Below are 20508 nucleotides of genomic sequence, written 5' to 3' on the forward strand. Positions count from 1 at the left end.
TGTTGCCGGCTAGCCACCCTCTGCTGCTGTGTTGGGCCTGTACTACTCACTTTTACTACTCACATGAAGGACTGTTTCCAGCGTGGGATGTGTTGTCTGGTCCACATACAGTACTGACCTTACTCTACGTAAAGTAGTTTGACAACACTCATGCATCACCCTTAAAGTCCCTCTGCTCTGCACATGGAATGGTTCTCGATTGATTACTCACAGGCTAGCCGTCCAAATTATTTATACCTTCTGATCAATACTGCCTCCTTCAATTAGGGACTGCTGGGGCCCTGATTGGTGGTATTATTGTCAGAGTAATTGATGATAGCCACTCACGGTCTGACTCTGAAAACGTATTAATCAAACCAGCTACTGGTTATCAATAACTCCAGACACCAATAACCTGGTCCCCTGTCCAGTAACGTGAATGTTTTGTAACCAATCACCTCGTCATTCTGAGCGGAAGTAGACCACTAATGTATTCAGTTTGGAAACAATTAACAGTATTATACATTATTCCAAAGTAATTATTATTAAATATTGTTATAAATACTGCCCTGTAATAAGTGTAATTTTACTGCCTTTTAAGTGTGCAAGTAAAGCAATTTGCATGGTTTGGCAGACCATGATCAAAAAGTGTATTTGAAATTCTGTAATTTGTTTGTGCATTTAGTATTTAGGGAAATGTTTAGAGGGAAAAAGAGTGAGAGAGATGATGATTAAAGAGAGAGGGATTTTTGCATGAGAAAGATCAACACACACACACACACACACACTGGACCACACACTGGGCATTTATCAGTGATATTTATGAGGTGAGTCACACTAGTCATAGATATCCATCCCCTGTAGACAGCTCAGCTGGCTGGCAATTCCTCAGTCCTCGTCCTCGCTTTTCAGACCCATCTGATTTCTGCCCTGTTTACCAAAACCTCGACTGAAAATACTTCCTGGTGACATTTCTGATTCCTTCAATTTGCCAAGCCCTACCTCTACTCAGCGGAAAGAAAGATCCCATAACCATTAAGGCTGCTTCACGCTGTGGCGGTGGCACTCTTCAGCCCATTGTGACCCATTTTCTGTCACTCCAGCTAGGCTGTTTGTCATCTGAGCTCTATAGAATAGCAGGGTGAAAGCTAGAGAAGGGCTGTAGAACATTAAAAAAAAACTGATTTCACTGACGTCTTTAGTGAGTGTGGTAGTTATTATCCATGCTGTGGGATGTCTGAGTTGGTGTCGCTTACCCACAACAAATGAAATGGAGGGGATTGCATTGACTGCAGAAAGGGAACACAGACGCACAGGAAATCGATCTTCCGAGGTATATAAACTGAACGGAGATGTGAGAATCGAGATTTGCTTATTTAAATGTCATTGTCTGCTTCTGCCCGGTAACAGGGTCAAATTGCTGGCCTTTTCATGCCCACCTTTTTAGACCAGTGCTAGCCAATCCGAGAATGCAAAAGCTCTAGGCCTATTGCTTCTCCCAGCCGGTAGATGTCATAGGAATGAAAGGAAATGCAGTTTATTCTTATCAGTTGAATGGAATCTCACTAAGGGTGGCATTCAGTGTTTCTAAAGCAGCAGAGCAAACGTAGTTATTACTATAAGTTATATGCACCAAGCCCGTTCATTCTTTTCACTTACTGCCATAGTGTCAAATTGTCGGCCCATATGCCGTCTTGTCAATATAGGCGCTGACTAGTATTAAGTCATCAAATGTGCAATGTATGCTCAATATACAGTTCACAGAGACCAACAATATTTTCACTTGAATGATTGTCAAGGCAGGCTTTCAAAGTGGTGCTTTCACTTAATGGTTTTTGTTGATGACTTTTGGACTAGGCTATTCAACTGCTGGGCCGATACTGTGTCAGAGCTTTTATTGACTGCCCGTCGTACTTGGTTTAACATTAGCAGTGAGAGAAAGGCCCTACGCTCTCTCTCACGCACTTTCACACACACACACACACTCCTGCTCAACTCTTGTCACTGACAGTAGGTTGTAGTCACTGCATTGTTCCACTCCGGACCCAGACTTGTTTTCCTCTCCTTGGTCTAATCATTAGTTCCTGTCGTAGACATGAGCTTCATCACGTTGGCAGTGGTAGATGACACAGAGGAGGCAGTCAATAACACTGGACGTCTTACAACACCCCATGAAAGTGACACGGCAATTTTACTTCAGTGTTCTCAAGTCTTCTCTTTTCAATTTGAGTTTTGATTATTTTATTTATGAACATGAAATGCACTATGCATTATGTGGGCTGAATGCTGAAACAACACAGAATAAAAAGTCCCGTGATGGTTGTGACTGTCCGTTACTGCTTATTACTTAATAAACATCACTTATTCACTTTACTTGAATAAAATATTTTAGTTGTGTATATTATTTTATTTGATGACTTATTTAATTCCAATTCATCATCTTATCACTATAGAGCTGCTACCTATGCTGTTGACAAATTCACAATTTGAGTACATTTACATTACATTTTAGTCATTTAGCAGACGCTCTTATCCAGAGCGACTTACACTAGTGAATGCATACATTTCATTTCATGCATTTTTTTTTTTTTGTAGCAGGTATAAAAGAAATGCACAGACCGGACAACTAGGAGCAATGGATTATGGTCATTGTAGTTAATTACCACGTTTGATTAGATTTTCTGCAGTGTATAATATTGGCTTTTTGGAAACTACAGCTCCCTACTACATCGCACAGTTCAGGCTTCATCTGAGTAGTTCTTCAAAGTAAATAAGGCATACTTTTATGACTGCTGAATACCAACTAACAATCACTTACATAATCTATTTTCAGGAGATACACGACATATACAAAAGTATGTGGACACCCCTTCAAATGAGTGGAGTTGGCTATTTAAGCAACACTCTTTGCTGACGGGTGTATAAAATCGAACACACAGTCATGCAATCTCCATTGACAAACATTGGTAGTAGAATAGCCTTAACGAAGAGCTCAGTGACTTTCAACGTGGCACCGTCATAGGATGCCACCTTTCCAAAAAGTCAGTTTGTCAAATTTCTGCCCTGCTAGAGCTGCCCCGGTCAACTGTAAGTGTTATTGTGAAGTGGAAACATCTAGGAGCAACAACGGCTCAACCATGAAGTCGTAGGCGTCACAAGCTCACAGAATGTGTAGCACTTAAATCATACTTTCTTGGTTGCAACACTCACTACCGAGTTCCAAACCTCTGGAAGCAACATCAGCACAATAACTGTTTGTCAGGAGCTTCATGAAATTGGTTTCCATGGCCGAGCAGCCGCACATAAGCCTAAGAACACCATGCACATTGCCAAGCGTCAGCTGGAGTGGTGGTAAAGCTTGCCGCCATTGGACTCAGGAGCAGTGGAAACACGTTCTCTGGAGTGATGAATCACGCTTCACCATCTGGCAGTCTAACGAATGAATCTGGGTTTTGGCGGATGCCAGGAGGATGCTACCTGCCCGAATGCATAGTGCCAACTAAAGTTTGGTGGAGGAGAAATAATGATCTGGGGCTGTTTTTCATGGTTTGGGCTAGGCCCCTTAGTTCCAGTGAAGGAAATCTTAACGCTACGGCATACAATGATATTCTAGATAATTCTGTGATTCCAAAACAGTTTGGGGAATGCCCTTTGTTGTTTCAGCATGACATTGCCCCTGTGCACAAAGCGAGGTACATACAGAAATGGTTTGTCGAGATCAGCATGGAAGAACTTTGAGTGGTCTGCACAGAGCCCTTACCTCCACACCATCGAACACCTTTGGGATGAATTGGAACGCCAACTGCGAGCCAGGTCTAATCGCCCCAACATCAGTGCCCTACCTCACTAATGCTCTTGTGGCTGAATGGAACCAAGTCCCCACAGCAATGTTCCAACATCTAGTGGAAAGCCTTCCCAGAAGAGTGGAAGCTGTTCTAGCAGCAAAGGGGGGACCAACTCCATATTAATGCCCATGATTTTGGAATGAGATGTTCGACGAGCAGCTGTCCACATACTTTTGGTCATGTGGTTTACCTCGTGAAGCAACTGCTCTCCCTCTCGATCGCGCATTCTTCTTTCTCTTCTCGTAGCAGATATAAAAGAAATGCACAGACCGGACAACTAGGAGCAATGGATTATGGTCATTGTAGTTAATTGCCACGTTTGATTAGATTTCCTGCAGTGTATAATATTGGCTTTTTGGAAACTACAACTCCCTACTACATCGCACAGTTCAGGCTTCATCTGATTTATCTCTAGAGAAACTGCGCAATGTGCCCATTGAGCTCACAGAAAAAATGTGAACGAAATTGAATTAAAGTAATTGAGCCGATGTCTGTCAATTATTTGTTTCAAAACCTGACATTTCAGTTAATTACCTTGCTCATCACAATCACCCACAACAAAAACCTTAAGTTCATCTCTTATTCTTAGTCGGTCTTCTCTCAACTGTGAGTACAGCTCCGTATTCAGCCCCATCCCAGAGATATTTGGCAGAATACCAATGTTTTTTGTTTTTGTTCTAAAGGTGCGGATCGAGACGGCCACAACTCTGAAACTCAATATCCTTCTCATTTAATCTATTTTGCTGAAATACAAATGTTTTGCTTCTTTCAAAAATCCATATTGTTATGAACCTCTCTTCCTGTCACTGTGAAGTCTCTCTGTGAAGATGAACCTCTTGTAAGACCTGTCAGTTTCTCTTCCTTAATGTGTCATCACCTGTCGACGACTTTGAGTTCCGGACAGAACAGTTCTTACCGGTGAGTGCCTTTTCTAGGGGAGAAATGTTTTTAAAGAATGTTGCTAATCGTCTTCTATTCTGGCCTGGCTTTTTTTAGATACATTTTTGGGGGGGTAAATGCATGGTATGCGATAATGGGATATTAAAATGCTCTCCCTCCCTCTCTCTCTCTCTCCCTCTACCTCCCTCCTCTCTCACCCTTTAGTATCTGGAGTCTATTTTCAGCCTGCTATTCCAGCTGTTGCAGCAGGTGACAGAGTGTGACACTAAGATGCAGGTCCTCCATGTGATCTCATGTGTCATTGAGAGGGTCAACATCCAGGTGAGGGGTCAAATCCCAAAGAGCTCATTGCCTAAAAAGGTTTTTATTTGTATTTTTTTTTTACCAAGGTCATGGTAGGATACACATTAGGATATGCACATCTAATGGATTTCTAGTAGCTGGGTTAAAAAAACGCCACAGAATTTAAAGAAATACAGCGGCATCCATTACCTTTGATTTATTAGGGGACAGCCCTTGCTGTTAAGAACAACCATCATGTAACCGATATGCAACATTTCTCAGCCTGCTCCCCCTCAGGCTAGAGGAAACAAAGCGGCTTTCTAAGAGCAAAAGAAACCAGTCACTCATCACTTTCTCAGACAGTCGCATTCAACTGCAGGGTTCTGCCGTCCTTCCGCTGATTATGTGTTTGTCAGTCATCACAAGTCATGAAGTGAACTCTGAGCACGACGAAAGCACTCACTCACCATTTTTGTTTTTCTTTTGTCCTTCTCGCTCTTTTAGAATAGTTTTATGATCCGTCATGTACCATCGAATTGTTTTACTGAATCTACTCGGTGTTTGTCAGCCATTGATGACCTTTATTCTTTGACCCCTGTATTATTAAGCTGGGTACTCTATTTCTCCTCAACGCTCTCTTGACTTCACTCCCTCATAAATGGCTTCCACTCCAGTCAACTGTCATTATATTTAAATCGCCTGTCTTAACTGCCTGTGAGCGAAAACGCAGTCACATGAATATTCTATTACACCTCACAGGGAATTCTTAAAGGCAAAAAATAAAGAAATAATGGAGTAGAAAAGGCATAATGAAACCATTGCTTGGAGATGGGAGATTTTTTTTTCTTCTCTCTTTCTCTTCTGAATTTACAAATCACCCTTTAGAATGGCTTGGTTCCCTCTCGTCTTCTTTAAAGGGCTGCACTTGAAAGCTGTCTCTTTTTGTGATTCTCTTTTCCCTCTGCTCCTTAAAAATGTGTAACGGTGCAAGACATTCAAACGCGGAGCTCTCAGAAAGGGAGGGAGGGACGAAGGGAGGTGGAGGAAAGTGAGAGAAAGAAGTCTAAGAGGGGATTGGGACAGGAAGCGTGGAGGAGCTGGAGCAAGTGGAGAAAGAAAGAGACAGACTCAGTGCCTGAAAATGGGTATAAAAGAAACGGTATAATTACGTTTTGGCCCATTGCACTTAGGTAGTTGTAAATCATCGGCCGCAGGTGCTGACATATTTACCAGTTTCGCAGAGGAAAGAGCAACTGGTCTTAGTCGCCATGCCTCTGACTTAATCCAATAAAGATGTAATTATAAACGCCTCCTTTACAGAAAAGCTGCCAGAGAAAGAGAGGGTGTGTGAGAGAGAGGGAGAGAAAGTAGTGTGTGGGCCATGGTAAACTCACTCTGAGCTCTACTGTAGAGTTGCGCGTCTGTTAGAGTAGTGCGGCTTAATTTGATATTTGCTAATTTTACTTTTATTGCCAAGCAGCAAATGAGCACATTTCAGGGAACATTAGCAGCCAGTGAAAAGAGTTAGTCTGTTTGTGTTGGGTACTTCGGATGAATACATTGGTATGGCTGCTTAGGAGAGAACGTACACAGAGACAATGCATGTGTGAAAAGTAAGCTGTTGGAGTCTTTCTTGATATTTTCAAATCGGGTTACCACAAAGAATATCTTGACCTGCTCCCTACCAACCCTACGATTTACACCCAGGTGTATTACAAGGAAGAACATTATCCAACAGGTAGAATGGTTAGGTCTGGCTCAGAATACTTCCCACGTTAGACATTGTGTTAGTACAAGACGTACGCCCTAACTAGTACAACTGGCACCTGGACCTGTACACACTTCCCAAATGGGACAATAAAGATATTGATTGATTGATTTGGGCTTACACATTCATATTGTATGAAGGCCTTTGTGTTTCTATTGAATGGAATGCTCTGGTGTTTGTTGTTGATCGGATTGTGTTTTCTCTTAGATCCGGCCATATGTAGGCTGTCTGGTCCAGTACCTGCCACTGCTTTGGAAACAATCAGAAGAACACAACATGCTGCGCTGTGCCATACTCACCACACTGGTTCACCTTGTACAGGTATGACGCATACGGGGCGGCAGGTAGCCTAGTAGTTAGAGCGTTGGACTGGCAACCGGAAGGTTGCAAGATCGAATCCCTGAGCTGACAAGGTAAAAATCTGTTGTTTTGCCCCTGAACAAGGCAGTTAACCCACTGTTCCTAGGCCGTCATTGAAAATAAGAATTTATTAACTGACTTGCCTAGTTAAATAAAGGTAAAATATTTATCTTTTTTAAATACACTGTCTTGCCCCTTAGCCCTTCGTTGCCGTTTCTCATTCCTTCTCCTAGTGTGCGTGTGAATAACCGTATACTGGGGTATTTTGAAATGCCGACACTATGATGTCATTTACAAAATAGTCTCCAATACCTACTCAATAAACTGGATGCAGTCTATCACAGTGCCATCCGTTTTGTCACCAAAGCCCCATATACTACCCACCACTGCGACCTGTACGCTCTTGTTGGCTGGCCCTCGCTTCATACTCGTCGCCAAACCCACTGGCTCCAGGTCATCTACAAGACCCTGCTAGGTAAAGTCCCCCCTTATCTCAGCTCACTGGTCACCAAAGCAGCACCCACCTGTAGCACGCGCTCCAGCAGGTATATCTCTCTGGTCACCCCCAAAGCCGATTCCTCCTTTGGCTGTCTCTCCTTCCAGTTCTCTGCTGCCAATGACTGGAACAAACTACAAAAATCTCTGAAACTGGAAACACTTATCTCCCTCACTAGCTTTAAGCACCAGCTGTCAGAGCAGCTCACATATCACTGCACCTGTACATAGCCCATCTATAATTTAGCCTAAACAACTACCTCTTCCCCTACTGTATTTATTTATTTATGTATTTAGCTCCTTTGCACCCCATTATTTCTATTTCTACTTTGTGCTTTCTTCCACTACAAATCTACCATTCCAGTGTTTTACTTGCTATATTGTATTTACTTTGCCACCATGGCCTTTTTTGCCTTTACCTCCCTTATCTCACCTCATTTGCTCACATTGTATATAGACTTATTTTTCTACTGTATGTTTGTTTTACTCCATGTGTAACTCTGTGTTGTTGTATGTGTCGAACTCCTTTGCTTTATATTGGCCAGGTCACAATTGTAAATGAGAAATTGTTCTCAACTTGCCTACCTGGTTAAATAAAGGTGAAAAAAAGAAAAAGAAATTCAATACTGTAAAGCTTGCCTTTTTAGTGTAGGCTCATATTCATCAGTGCAAATTGTAGTAAAACCTTTTGCAACTGAAACGTTTTTTGGAGCGGAAGCTGGTCTTATTGGACAAATCCAGGTCGTCCCTCAGTTTCGGTCCTTTTTCTTCCATTTGCTGTCTAGTGACTGTGTAGTAAAGTACAATTTCAGTAAACAAGTAGTGCCATGGACACATACACACCATCGTAATCTTTACCCCCTCATAATGTGGTGTGCTTATGTCATTTCCTGTGTGATGTCATCACAGGGCCTGGGGGCGGAGAGTAAGAACCTGTATCTCTTCCTGCTTCCTGTGATCCAGCTGAGTACAGATGTCTCGCAACCACCGCATGTCTACCTGCTAGAGGACGGACTGGAGCTGTGGTACGTACACAGACAGAGACAAACAGTTCCACACGGAGACAAACATACACAAATCAGCCCTGAGCAGACTGATACTAACGGTCTCTGTCACTCCTCTAAAGGCAGACGTTAATCAGGCTACAGCACTCACCTTTCTTCCATCCCACCCTCTGTAGCTCTCTCTCTCATTCCCCTCTTAGATTTTTCCCTCTTTTTCTTCCCTCTGCTTTCTCTCACCCATCTCTCTCTTTCTCTCTCTGTTTCTCTCTTTCTCTCGCTCTCTCTCTCTCGCCCCCCCTTACGTGACATTGATTTTGCCTTTGCTTCCTCCCAGATAAACAGTTGTGACCGAAATACGTGTTTTACCTCATTTACTGAGTCATTTGTGTTAACAGCTTCTCTTTTTTTCCCACCTGCTGTCTCGCAATATTTTGTGTTCTTTCTCGCGGTCCGTCACAAAAAATGTTGTTCTCCCCTTTCTCTAGCTCTATCCTTCTCTCCCTATTTCTCTCTTTGCTTCAATCACTCCCTTTCACGTTCATTCATGCCCTCTGATGGGTGATGACGACAAGTTCAAAGTAGGCGTAACACACAATGCCCATTTTCCTGTGCAACTAGAGCTCTGAAAAGAAGACATTTAAATCTGTTCAAAATGGTTCTCCTTACAGAGCCATTTTGTAGTAAACGATCCCATTGTGGAAGGCCTTTCTGGCTTGCAAAAGCTTGAACGCTGAGGCCTTAGCGTGGCTCGTCTTTTGTTGTGCCTTTTGATGACGTTGGCCTAGTTACACATGGTTAGCAGTGATAAGAGGGATTACGCGTCCTATCTCTGAGCCGGTGTGTCAAACAGGACAGTCTTTGAACGAGCACATTGTTTGCTTTTAAATTCTCATCTCGAAGGGCAAGACGTCTGCAGTGACGTGCTAGAATGAGGTTGAGAGGCTCTCAATAGACTGACTCAATTGACTGCGATGAACCATTGTCATGGTTTGAGTTTGATTGACTCATTCAGACAGATTCTTCTTTTATGGTTCGGCCACACATTGACACGTTGACGTTTCTTCTCCAGCCATAGATATGTACATATTCTGAATCTCAAACATTTGTTTTTGTAGTGTTAGCTGTTCTGTTCCATTGGTAAAGCATGGTGCTTGCAACGCCAGGGTGGTGGGTTCGATTCCCACTGGTGACCAGTGTGAAAATGTATGCTCTCACTACTCTTAAGTCGCTCTGGATAAGAGCGTCTGCTAAATTACTAATGTAAACTGTAAATCTAGGGCTCTGTTATGGTCTGGTCAGCAGCTTTAAATGCTTCTGTGACGCTAACTCGGTTCCTCTTTCTCCCTTTCACATCCAACCCCCCCTCTCTCTCTCCACCCTCCTTTCTCTCCTCCATCCCTTTATTAACCTACAGGTTGGTGACGTTGGAGAATAGTCCGGCTATCACCCCAGAGCTGCTGAGAATCTTCCAGAACATGTCAGCTCTCCTGGGTGAGTTTCTCATTATTGATGTTGACGATGCATTTGTGAATGATTGTGGGAGTAGTTCATGACCCTAGGTTGGCAACACACATTCTATGTGATTTCAATGTGGCTTTCTCCATTCTGATGGTTTTATACTGTTCAATCCAACTCAAAACAAAAATAGCTAATGAATACACTGTACACAATACTAAAACTGAGGCTATTAAGGCTATTAACATGGGAAAGACTATGAAAAAGTGTTTGCTACATGCACATATTACAATACAGCTGTACACAGAGGCAGCATACAACAATGGTAACAACTACGAACAATATTCAAATGTGACACCACTCACTTTGTGCACACGCACCATCCCACAAGTCCAGTCCAGATGTGAGTCCAGCTGTGGTTGTGCAGGCCAAAGATGAGCTTGCTGCTCTTGTGGTCACTGCTTGAAGGAGACTGAAAGTTGGAAGCAGCCAATCACAGAAATGCCTGTGATTGGCTGACCCCACTGTATCATAAGGCCCCTGGCAACCATGAACTCTAGCAACCAATCGGTTTGGTTAGGTACAGGAAGGGAGCCTAATGCTGGAGTTCGAAAGTTGCGGAGTTTGTGTCCCTGAGAGAGGGCTGTGAGAATGAGATGGTGTGCTAAGAGTCACCTACAGGGAATTCATAACAATTCCTCTGTGATTTTAGAAGATACCATTGCACAAACAACATGTTTATCTAGGCCTTCACAAGCACTAGTACCATGCTATATATGATTTAATATTGGCGCCGGGGGGGATGGCTCCCGTTTTACGGGCATTCAACCAATTGTGCTATTGTGTGTGTTTTTTCGCGTTATTTGTAACTCATTTTGTACATAATGTTTCTGCTGCTGTCTCTTATGATCGAAAAGAGCTTCTGGATATCAGGACAGCGATTACTCACCTCGTACTGGACAAAGATTTTTTTCTTCAACAAGTCGGACGCAAAGGATTTACTTCAGACACCCGACAAGGCCAACATCCCCGTCATTCGCATGAGAACGAGACGGAGATATCAGGGACGTAGGTCAGGGTGCCTTGTAAGGATGCGACGCCAAGTGGGTAATCTGCCTCTACCATCAGCCAATGTACAATCGTTGGATAACAAAATAGACAAACTACTATCACGAATACCCTACCAACAGGACATTTAAAAACTTGAATATCTTATGTTTCACTGAGTCGTGGCTGAACGACGACATGTATAAAATACAGCTGGCAGGATTTACGCTGCATTTGAAAGATGGAACAGCTGCCTCTGGTAAGACAAGGGGTGGCGGTCTGTGTATATTTGTAAACAACAGCTGGTGCACAAAATCTAATATTAAGGAAGTCCAAAGTTTTGCTCGCCTAAGGTAGAGTATCGTATGATAAGCTGTAGACCACACTATTTACCAAGAGTTTTCATACATTCTTTTTCATACCTGTCTATTTATAACCAGAAACCGATGCTGGCACTAAGACCGCACTTAATGAACTGCATATGGCCATAAGCAAACAGGAAAATGCTCATCCAGATGTGGCACTCCTAGTGGCCAGGGACTTTAATGGAGGGAAACTTAAATCCGTTTTAACCTAATTTCTACCAGCATGTTAAATGTGCAACCAGAGAAAAAAAACCCTAGGCAACCTTTACTCCACACGCAGAGATGCATACAAAGCTCCCTCTCACCCTCCATTTGGCAAATCTGACCATAATTATATCCCCCTGATTCCTGCTTACAAGCTAAAATTAAAGCAGGAAACACCAGTGACTCAGTCAATAAAGAAGTGGTCAGATGACGCAGGTCTGTTTTGCTAGCAAAGCATCTGCACTGAGTTAGTGTAGAGCTGCCGCTTTCAAGGAGCGGGAGAAGGAGCGGGACTCTAACCCGGGCGCTTATAAGAAATTCTGCTATGCCCGCAGATGAACCATCAAACAGGCAAAGCGTCAATACAGGACTAAGATTGAAACGTAACACACCATCTCTGACGCTCGTCGGATGTGGCAGGGCTTGCAAACTATTACAGACCACAAAGGGAAGCACAGCCAAGAGCTGCCCAGTGACACAAACCAACCAGACGATCTAAATTACTTCAATGTCCGCTTCGAGGCAAGCAACATTGAAGCATGCATGAGAGCATCAGCTGTTCCAGACGACTGTGTGATCACGCTCTCCTTAGCCGATGTGTGTAAGACATTTAAACAGGTCAACATTCACAAGGCCGCAGGGCCAGAGGGATTACCAGGACGTGTACTCCAAGCATGTGCTGACCAACTGGGAAGTGTCTTCACTGACATTTTCAACCTGTCCCTGACTAAGTCTGTAATACTAACATGTTTCAAGCAGACCACCATAGTCCCTGTGCCCAAGAACACCAAGGTAACCTGCCTAAATTACTTCTGACCTGTAGTACTCACGTCTGTAGCCATGAAGTGCTTTGAAAGGTTGGTCATAGCTCACATCAATACCATAAACCCTAGACCCACTTCAATTTGCATACTGCCCCAGCAGGTCCACAGATGATGCTCTCTATTGCACTCCACACTGCCCTTTCCCACCTGGACAAAAGGTTAGGTAACAACACATCTACCATGCTGATCCTCAACACGGGGGCCCCTCAGGGGTGCGTGCTCGGTCCCCTCCTGTACTCACTGTTTACTCATGACTTCATGGCCAGGCACGACTCCAACACCATCAAGTTTGCCGACGACACAACATTGTTAGGCCTGATCACCGACAACGATGAGACAACCTACAGGGAGCAGGTCAGAGACCTGGCCATGTGATGCCAGGATAACAACCTCTCCCTCAACGTGATCAAGACAAAGGAAATGATTGTGGACAACAGGAAAAGGAGGACAGAGCACACCCCCATTCTCATCGATGGGGCTGTAGTGGAGCAGGTCTCCACATCACCAACAAACTATCATGGTCCAAACACAACAAGACCGTTGTGAAGAGGGCTCGATGAAGCCTATTCTCCCTCTGGAGACTGAAAAGATTTGGCGTGGGTCCTCAGATCAACAGCTGCACCATCGAGAGCATCCTGACTGTTTGCATCACTGCCTGGTATGGCAACTGCTCGGCCTCTGACCGCAAGCCACTACAGAGGGTAGTGCGTACGGCCCAGTATATCACCTGGGCCAAGCTTCCTGCCATCCAGGACCTCTACACCAGACAGTGTAAGAAGGCTGTAAAAATTGTCAGACTCCAGCCACTCTAGTCATAGACTGTCCTCTCTGCTACCACACGGCAAGCGGTACCGGAGCGCCAAGTCTAGGTCCAAAAGGTTTCTAAACCGCTTCTACCACCAAGCCATAAGACTCCTGAACAGCTAATCAAATCCAGACTATTTACGTTGTCCCCATCCCCTCTTATGCTGCTGCTACTCTGGTTATTATCTATGCGTAGTCACTTTAACTCTACCTACATGTACATATTACCTCAACTAACCTGTGCCCCCGCACATTGATTTTGTATTTTGTATATAGCCTCGCTGCTGTTACTCGTTTTTAGCATTAGCTAACACAACTTGCTAGGAAAAGACACATTTGCAGACAATAAGATACACAAACTAGTAGTGGAATTATAGAATGCTTGTGGAAATCAGCATGTCACCAAGGTACACATCTGTCGTTCTGCTCCTGAACAAGACAGTTAACCCACTGTTCCTAGGCCGTCATTGAAAATAAGAATTTGTTCTTACCTTTATTTAACTAGGCAAGTCAGTTAAAATAAATACATCTTCTTGCATCCATCTGACCATGCAGACTGCAGAGTGACCGTCAAGAAATAGGGTTGGGTGGTATCTAGATTTTTATATCGTCAAACTGTCCTTCTCTTGTACTGGGATATACGGTATTACTGGCTTAGTACACAAGGGGGCGCCAAACATGCACAAAAAAATGCTCGGATATGAAGACGAGCTTTGACTTCTCAAATATGGCAGAAAGCTAACACAATATAATGCAGTCATCTTATTAATTCAGCCACTTATATTAACTAGCAAGATAAACTTAAGTCTAATGCTTTAGAAATGTCTTGCTGTGTTTTGTAAACGCACGTATAAAATACTTATTGTATTTTCTGCTCAGCATCAGACAAATTTCGTGCTTCAGACAGTTGCCCTTATCCACTCACAAATTGGCGTTTTATCAGCAGACAGCGCTATTCCATCCCTTTACATTTGTGTGTAGAAGCTAGTTGTTGTGGAACTGTTAGATGACTTGTTAGCTATTACTGTAATGTCAGAACTAGAAGCACAAGGATTTTGCTACACTCGCAATTAACATTGCTAACCATGTGTATTGTGACCAATAATTTGATTTGACTAGCTACTTTTCTCCAGTACTTTTCTTGGTCTAGCCAGCCTACTTTTCTCAGGTAAAATGCAAGATTAACTTTAAACAAAACATTAGGAAATGTAGCTGGCTACACTCTTTCTATGATAAACAGTAGAAATATGATGGCCATGCATTGTTCTTGCTAAAAAAAAATAGCTCGCTTTTTTATTGTAAGCTAATTTACCTGTGTGGCTGCCAGCCAAATAGTGTTGAGCTAATGTATTTTCTGTGAAGGAAAACTATAGTTGCATGTCCCTGATCACTCTGTTGAAGCAAAACACAGTTGACTTTCAATATAAAGTTCCACTACTGTCAAATACACAGCTGGACTCACTGCTCCTGCTTTCTCCCGTTGTGCTAGTTACAAACACACACGTGACTGGCTTAACTGTTCTGGTGAACTATGGTACATGTTAGCTTCATAATGTAAAATAATGAGACAGGTGAAATGAAGAACGTGATCTGCATTATCTAACCTATTGCACAAGTAGAATGCAGGTATTTTCTTAAAGTAGCTTCAAATATTAAAATGTATTGAAAAACTTCAAGGAAATAGTTTCAACGGTATTGTAAAACCATCCCTTGGCTATTTCCAAATCCCCGGTGTACGGAACATACAGTATACCGCCCAAGCCCGACAGCAATAACCTCAAACAGACATTGGCAGCCCTAAAAAGCACATCCATCATCATTCTGTGTAAGTAGGCAGAAGCAGTAAAAACTAATTGTTTCGATTTCCATAGTTACACACACTTATTGTAAGTCATTCTGGTTAAGAGCCTGTACTAACTGGCTAAAATGTCAAATGTCTTCATGTTATGAAAGGTATCATCTCAGAAAAGTAAAACAATATTATGTCGTTTTCTTTTTGGAAAAATGTAATCCTATAGTTTTCTCTGTCGAATGTGTCTCCGTAGTGTAACTTGTTGCTGTCCTTGTTTCGAGTCAGGGAGGGAAGACAGAGTAGCCTATCACTCAGTTCTGTGATGTAGGGTCATAGTTCGTCTTGTTCCAGGAATTGCTTCAAGGCCAGAGGAATCATGACGTTGAATTCACTGGCGCTTGATTGAGTGTGGCGCTACTGGCTGGGTGACTTGTGGTCAGTAGTAAATTCCCAGGCCTGTGGTGTAAAGACAGAGTACAGGGACGGGATTGAAGAGTGGGGATTGATTCAGTGCTGTAAGGTGTCAGGTGGGTGTAAACAGTGTAGTTTGGGGAAGATTGACACAGGCCCACTCAGTAACTCCAGGTATATATGGATACTGCCCAGTTGTGAAAGTAGAATTAATTTCTTTCCAGTACAGGACCTCGCATGCACCAACAAATGTTATGGGCCTAATTATATAATTACATATAGATTCCCTATTAATTCAATAATATATCTGAGCCTAGTCGTGAATATTTAACTTTTAAAAAATGACCTTTTATTGTGTCATGAACACAACCATTCATGATGTTTTCACTTCAATAGCTCGTTTACTAGGCTACCCGTGCACGTTCATCCACTCACAACATTTCCGGCCTCCAGACAGTGGTGAATGGCATCTGTTACACAAAACACAACAAGTGTAATGACATTTGGTGATTGTCATTAGGCCAGAAGTTACGCGTCCATTGATGTCCGCGTGCGTCTCGTTGTCAGCCACTCGTCTCCGCCTTGGTAAAATGTCAGTGTTTTTCGTGTAACCACATCCAGTTTTGAGCGTAGGCTATACCACCCGTTTTCAAGTCCATGCGCTCATTTTTCATGCCTCTGACATGTGGTAATGATAAGTGATCTAATAGCTTACAGTTTTCTCGGCATTTTGTTTTAATTACTGTGGCGTGCTCATGTTTTACCGGTATGGCGTACCCCCCACTATTTATTTTGCCCGGACGTCATACCGGACCACCTTACTTTCAGCCCTGATACTGTCTTAGATCACTCTTTAAATATATCTAGATGGGCCCTTGAGGGCAGCTGCAAATGGCATTGTCTAGCCATATAGTCTTAGTCTGATAGTCTTGAGTGGGGTGTGCTGTAGTTGCTATTGAATAGCGATGAGTGGACCTAATAGCAGCGGGTGCTCCCAGCATTAACCCACATAAAGGGCTCATGTTTTATGAATTCCATGCTGTAAATGACCTCTCCCTCTTCAATCTGGCAGCCGTTGCTCCTGCCCAGATTTGTGCGTCAGCAACCAGGTCTAAAGCAGCCCCATAGCCTTTCAGTCCCAATACATTCTCACAAACAACATAAAGAGAGGAGAGGTTTTGGACTCCCGAGTGGCGCAGCGGTCTAAGGCACTGCATCATTACTACAGATCCGGGTTCGATCCCAGGCTGTCACACAACCGGCCATGGCCGGGAGTCCCATAGAGCAGGCACACAATTGGCCCAGCATTGTCCGTGTTAGGGGAGGGCTCATCGCGCTGTAGCGACTTCTTGTGTCAGGCCGGGCGCCTGCAGGCTGACTTCGGTCATCAGTTGAACAGTGTTTCCTCTGACACATTGGTGCAGCTAGCTTCCGGGTTAAGCGGGTGGGTGTTAAGGAGCAGGGTTTGGCGGGTCATGTTTCGGAGGACGCGTGACTTGACCTCCGCCTCTCCCGAGCCCGTTAAAGAGTTGCAGCGATGAGACGATCTTAATTGGATCGCAATTGGATATCACGAAAAGGGGTAAAAAAAAAAACAAGAGGTTTTAAATAAATGCAGCTAAAATAGGCCTTGTGAATAGTAGTATTTTTTCGTAACATCCCATTTTTCTGTTGTCCAAATGGGTTCCCTTATCTTCTCAGTAATGTGGAAAAGCATGAAGAGACAGGCATATGATGTAACATGTCTGTATCTCTGTGGCTATGCCTCCAGATCCTGCTCTTACAGTGTGTTGGGAACGGGATGACACTCACAGTTAGTCACCATCCATTCACAGCCTCCTCATCCCCACGGACTCATTTAGTTTTGAAGCTTATTTAAGCTCCTAAACACCCGTCAAACTGTCTCCCAGGCAGATGGCTTTAATATCTCTTTTAATACAGCTGGTTGGCCTCTCACCCCCTTTCTCCCTTTACACACCTCAGTGTCCCCAGAATGGCTCTCCCAATGGTGATGTGCCGCGCTGACACCCCTATAATGTCTGTACTTATTAAAATGTACTAGACAGTACAGAAAGATGAGCGATGTTGCCGCTGCTCTAGGTTGATCAGACGATCCACCTACTAACCCATCTGTCAACTATACATGCAGAAGGACCTTTGATGTCCTCAGAAAGGGTGTCCTTATTCAGTGTTAACACCCCAGACTACTTAATGACCTCAGGAAACCCCAGTGAAACTAGCTCAGTACTCTGAACTCCGCTTCCCTCCTTCCATCAGCTAGGTGCGTTAAGGAACAGCCACACCCGTCACTCCCTCCTTTCATCCTTCTTCCACTTTCCTATTCTGGCCTAATGGAAAGTGTGACACTTCTCTTAATGAGGTTTTCCACAGATGTAATCAATTTCACAACCAGTGACAGCTCCTTCTCATTAGTTATACGGCAAGCCGCACATCAGGTTAGGAGGGAAGCTCTAGCCTCTGTTAGTAGGCCTCATTTTAGGAAATGCATTTATTAATAGAAGAAATAGACCTAAGGATTTTCATTCTGTTATTAAAATGTCAGACATATTCGGTAGTGCCGTGGCAATAACTGGTATGAATGAATGTGATTCCCCGGGTTTGCAGTTTGCATCTTAGCGCTGGTGTTTAGTTGGATGTAGAATTTTCACCCCCTTTTTTTTCGCGTCCCATTTACAGAAGTGTTTATTGGGGGGGGCAGCAATTTGTATCTGAAATCCTCATCACCCACTGATTAACTTGTTTCACATGTTTTTAGCTAGTAATATGTCAATATTTATATTTAGAAATTAGCTATGCCATATATAGCCAGTTAATATAACATAGATTTGGATTTCACCCCCGTCTCAAAAGCAAATGGTTTTGACCGTTTAACTTTATTGAGCAGAGCTGCTCTCTTCTCCCTTTCCAACCAGTACTGCTCGCAAGAATGATTCCTGTCCTTGTTATGAAATTACACCTTCACCCTGTTCATGTAAAAATGACTAAATGTACTGAACTACCAATAATCAGCAGTTAATGTGCCAAGATGTGAGTTGTGTCCACTCCGGGAGCCTACACAGCTCCGCCGGTAAAACACCCTTTTTTTTACAGCGCATTTGGTAACAATGACCCAGCAAGTTACATCTTAATGCTGAAGGTACCGTGCAGATGTAGCCTAGGAATATTAGAACAGTGATAGGGTAGGCCTACCTCTCGTTGGCGCAAGCAGCTGCGTCTCTTGCACCGTGGGCACAGTTACCGGATTTGTAGATCAATGTCATACGCAGTTAAATGCATAAAAGTTTGATATGCTGAAGGAGAGAGTGCATGAATAAGAGGTGTTTTCAGAATAAGGCCGATTTTTTTGTTGTAAAAAACGTCAGTGAACCGCTGATTCGTAACATTTGAATCGGTTTTATTCATTTGGATCAGTTTGTGCTCCTGAGGACCGATGAACTGGCATCTTAAACATTTGAACTGTGGACCGATACATATCGGTGAATCGTTATATCCCTAATAGTCTGGTCTGCTAGTCTTGTTTGGTCTAGCCTGGTCTGGTCTGGCAGATGAAGATGACTGGTATATCTCCGCTGAACTGGAGCAGGGGAATGTTACTAGTTAATGAGTTTGATGGATAATCTTACTTAGCTAAGCAGTTAGTCCAAGCTAAAAGAAGCTACTGCACGCTAACAGCAGGCTGAAAGATGAGTCACTTGAGACGCGTCAGACCATGCTTTAAAAAACAATGATATTAATACTAGTGATGGGGGCAAACATCTACACAGTTACATATCGATATATTATTTGGGATGATATTTTATTGATACTTTGACTCAAAAGTGCAATTCGGGTGTACCTTCGGCAAAACTCTGGTATTTTAGCTTGTTTTCCGTCTTCTTTTTAAATAGTGAGCCAACATGTCAGCACTTTTATTTCCATGACTGATCAAAACCACTTTTTATTGCTTTTTCTCTCTGCAGCCAAACTTATACAAAGCGATATCAAATAAAATCACAGTATCGAATGGTAATGCATATAGAATTGTGAGAATTGCAATACATATCGACGCCTAAGTGTCACAAATATTGTATTGTGAGGTCCCTGGCAATATCCCTCCCTAATGAATACACCTTCATGCCTCTCTGCCGGGTGTTCAGTGTAGACTCCTACTTCCTACTCTAATGCTAATCTGATGTAGTCTGACAGCTGACCTCCACACCAACACATCCAGAGGAGGGATCTCTACATGGCAGGAGCTTGACTCCATTTTGTATTCTTTCTTTTGACACATTAATCTCGTCGGACGTCTTGTATGGTGGCCCACACAGGAGAGTGAGACGTCTGCCTGGGTTATCACGTTCAGATAAGAGATATCTTTTTAAAAAGAGGCTTTATCCCAAATCGCAGCTATTGCAGAGGGGAATGTTAGACAACATTACAGAACGACAAAGGTTACCAGACAAAATGTCTCCAATCCATTTACTCTAATTAATTGGATCTCTGTATTTAACTCAGAATCTCTCGAATTTGGATGGGATCTGCAGTATCGCCGGAGGTCTTTGCATTCTAAATGGACTGTTCGAAATCTGCCGCAGCACATATTTTCAGATGATGTCATAGCGTTTTCATTAGTTTACACCCTATTCCAGTGGTCATCAACCGGTCTATCATGATCGACTGCTCGATCTTCAAGGCGTTCCTAGTCGATCACCAAACATTTTTGTAGAAAAGCCAAAGATAAAGGCTTGCGCTCCTCTCCTTTTTTTCGTGTTGCGCAGTTTGCACTTGATTCAGAAGCAGGCCAATCGGATAACTCAAATCACCGTGGCTACAGCTTCCATCAAAGCCTACATGACATTTAATAACTTTTAAATACCATGACCAGAGAGAGACTGTCAACGAATACAGCAAAGAACTGCTGTTTTTCTGAGTGGGTTCATGCTTAAGTTTTTATTCAGAGCTGTCAACACTGT

General features: G+C 43.1%; 1 protein-coding gene across 1 annotated transcript in view; it reads left to right on the forward strand.

Annotated features, from left to right (window-relative positions):
* Positions 1-20508, forward strand: part of ipo11 (importin 11) — a 248086-nt gene that overhangs the window by 90336 nt on the left and 137242 nt on the right. Inside the window, exons 17-22 of the mRNA XM_029716410.1 lie at positions 4508-4541; positions 4702-4742; positions 4929-5045; positions 6982-7095; positions 8539-8654; positions 10048-10124. Of these exons, the coding sequence (XP_029572270.1) occupies positions 4508-4541; positions 4702-4742; positions 4929-5045; positions 6982-7095; positions 8539-8654; positions 10048-10124 (499 nt within the window). The remainder of the gene's footprint in view (positions 1-4507; positions 4542-4701; positions 4743-4928; positions 5046-6981; positions 7096-8538; positions 8655-10047; positions 10125-20508) is intronic.

Source organism: Salmo trutta, chromosome 27 (assembly GCF_901001165.1).
Source record: "Salmo trutta chromosome 27, fSalTru1.1, whole genome shotgun sequence".
In the NCBI taxonomy this organism is placed as follows: domain Eukaryota; kingdom Metazoa; phylum Chordata; class Actinopteri; order Salmoniformes; family Salmonidae; genus Salmo; species Salmo trutta.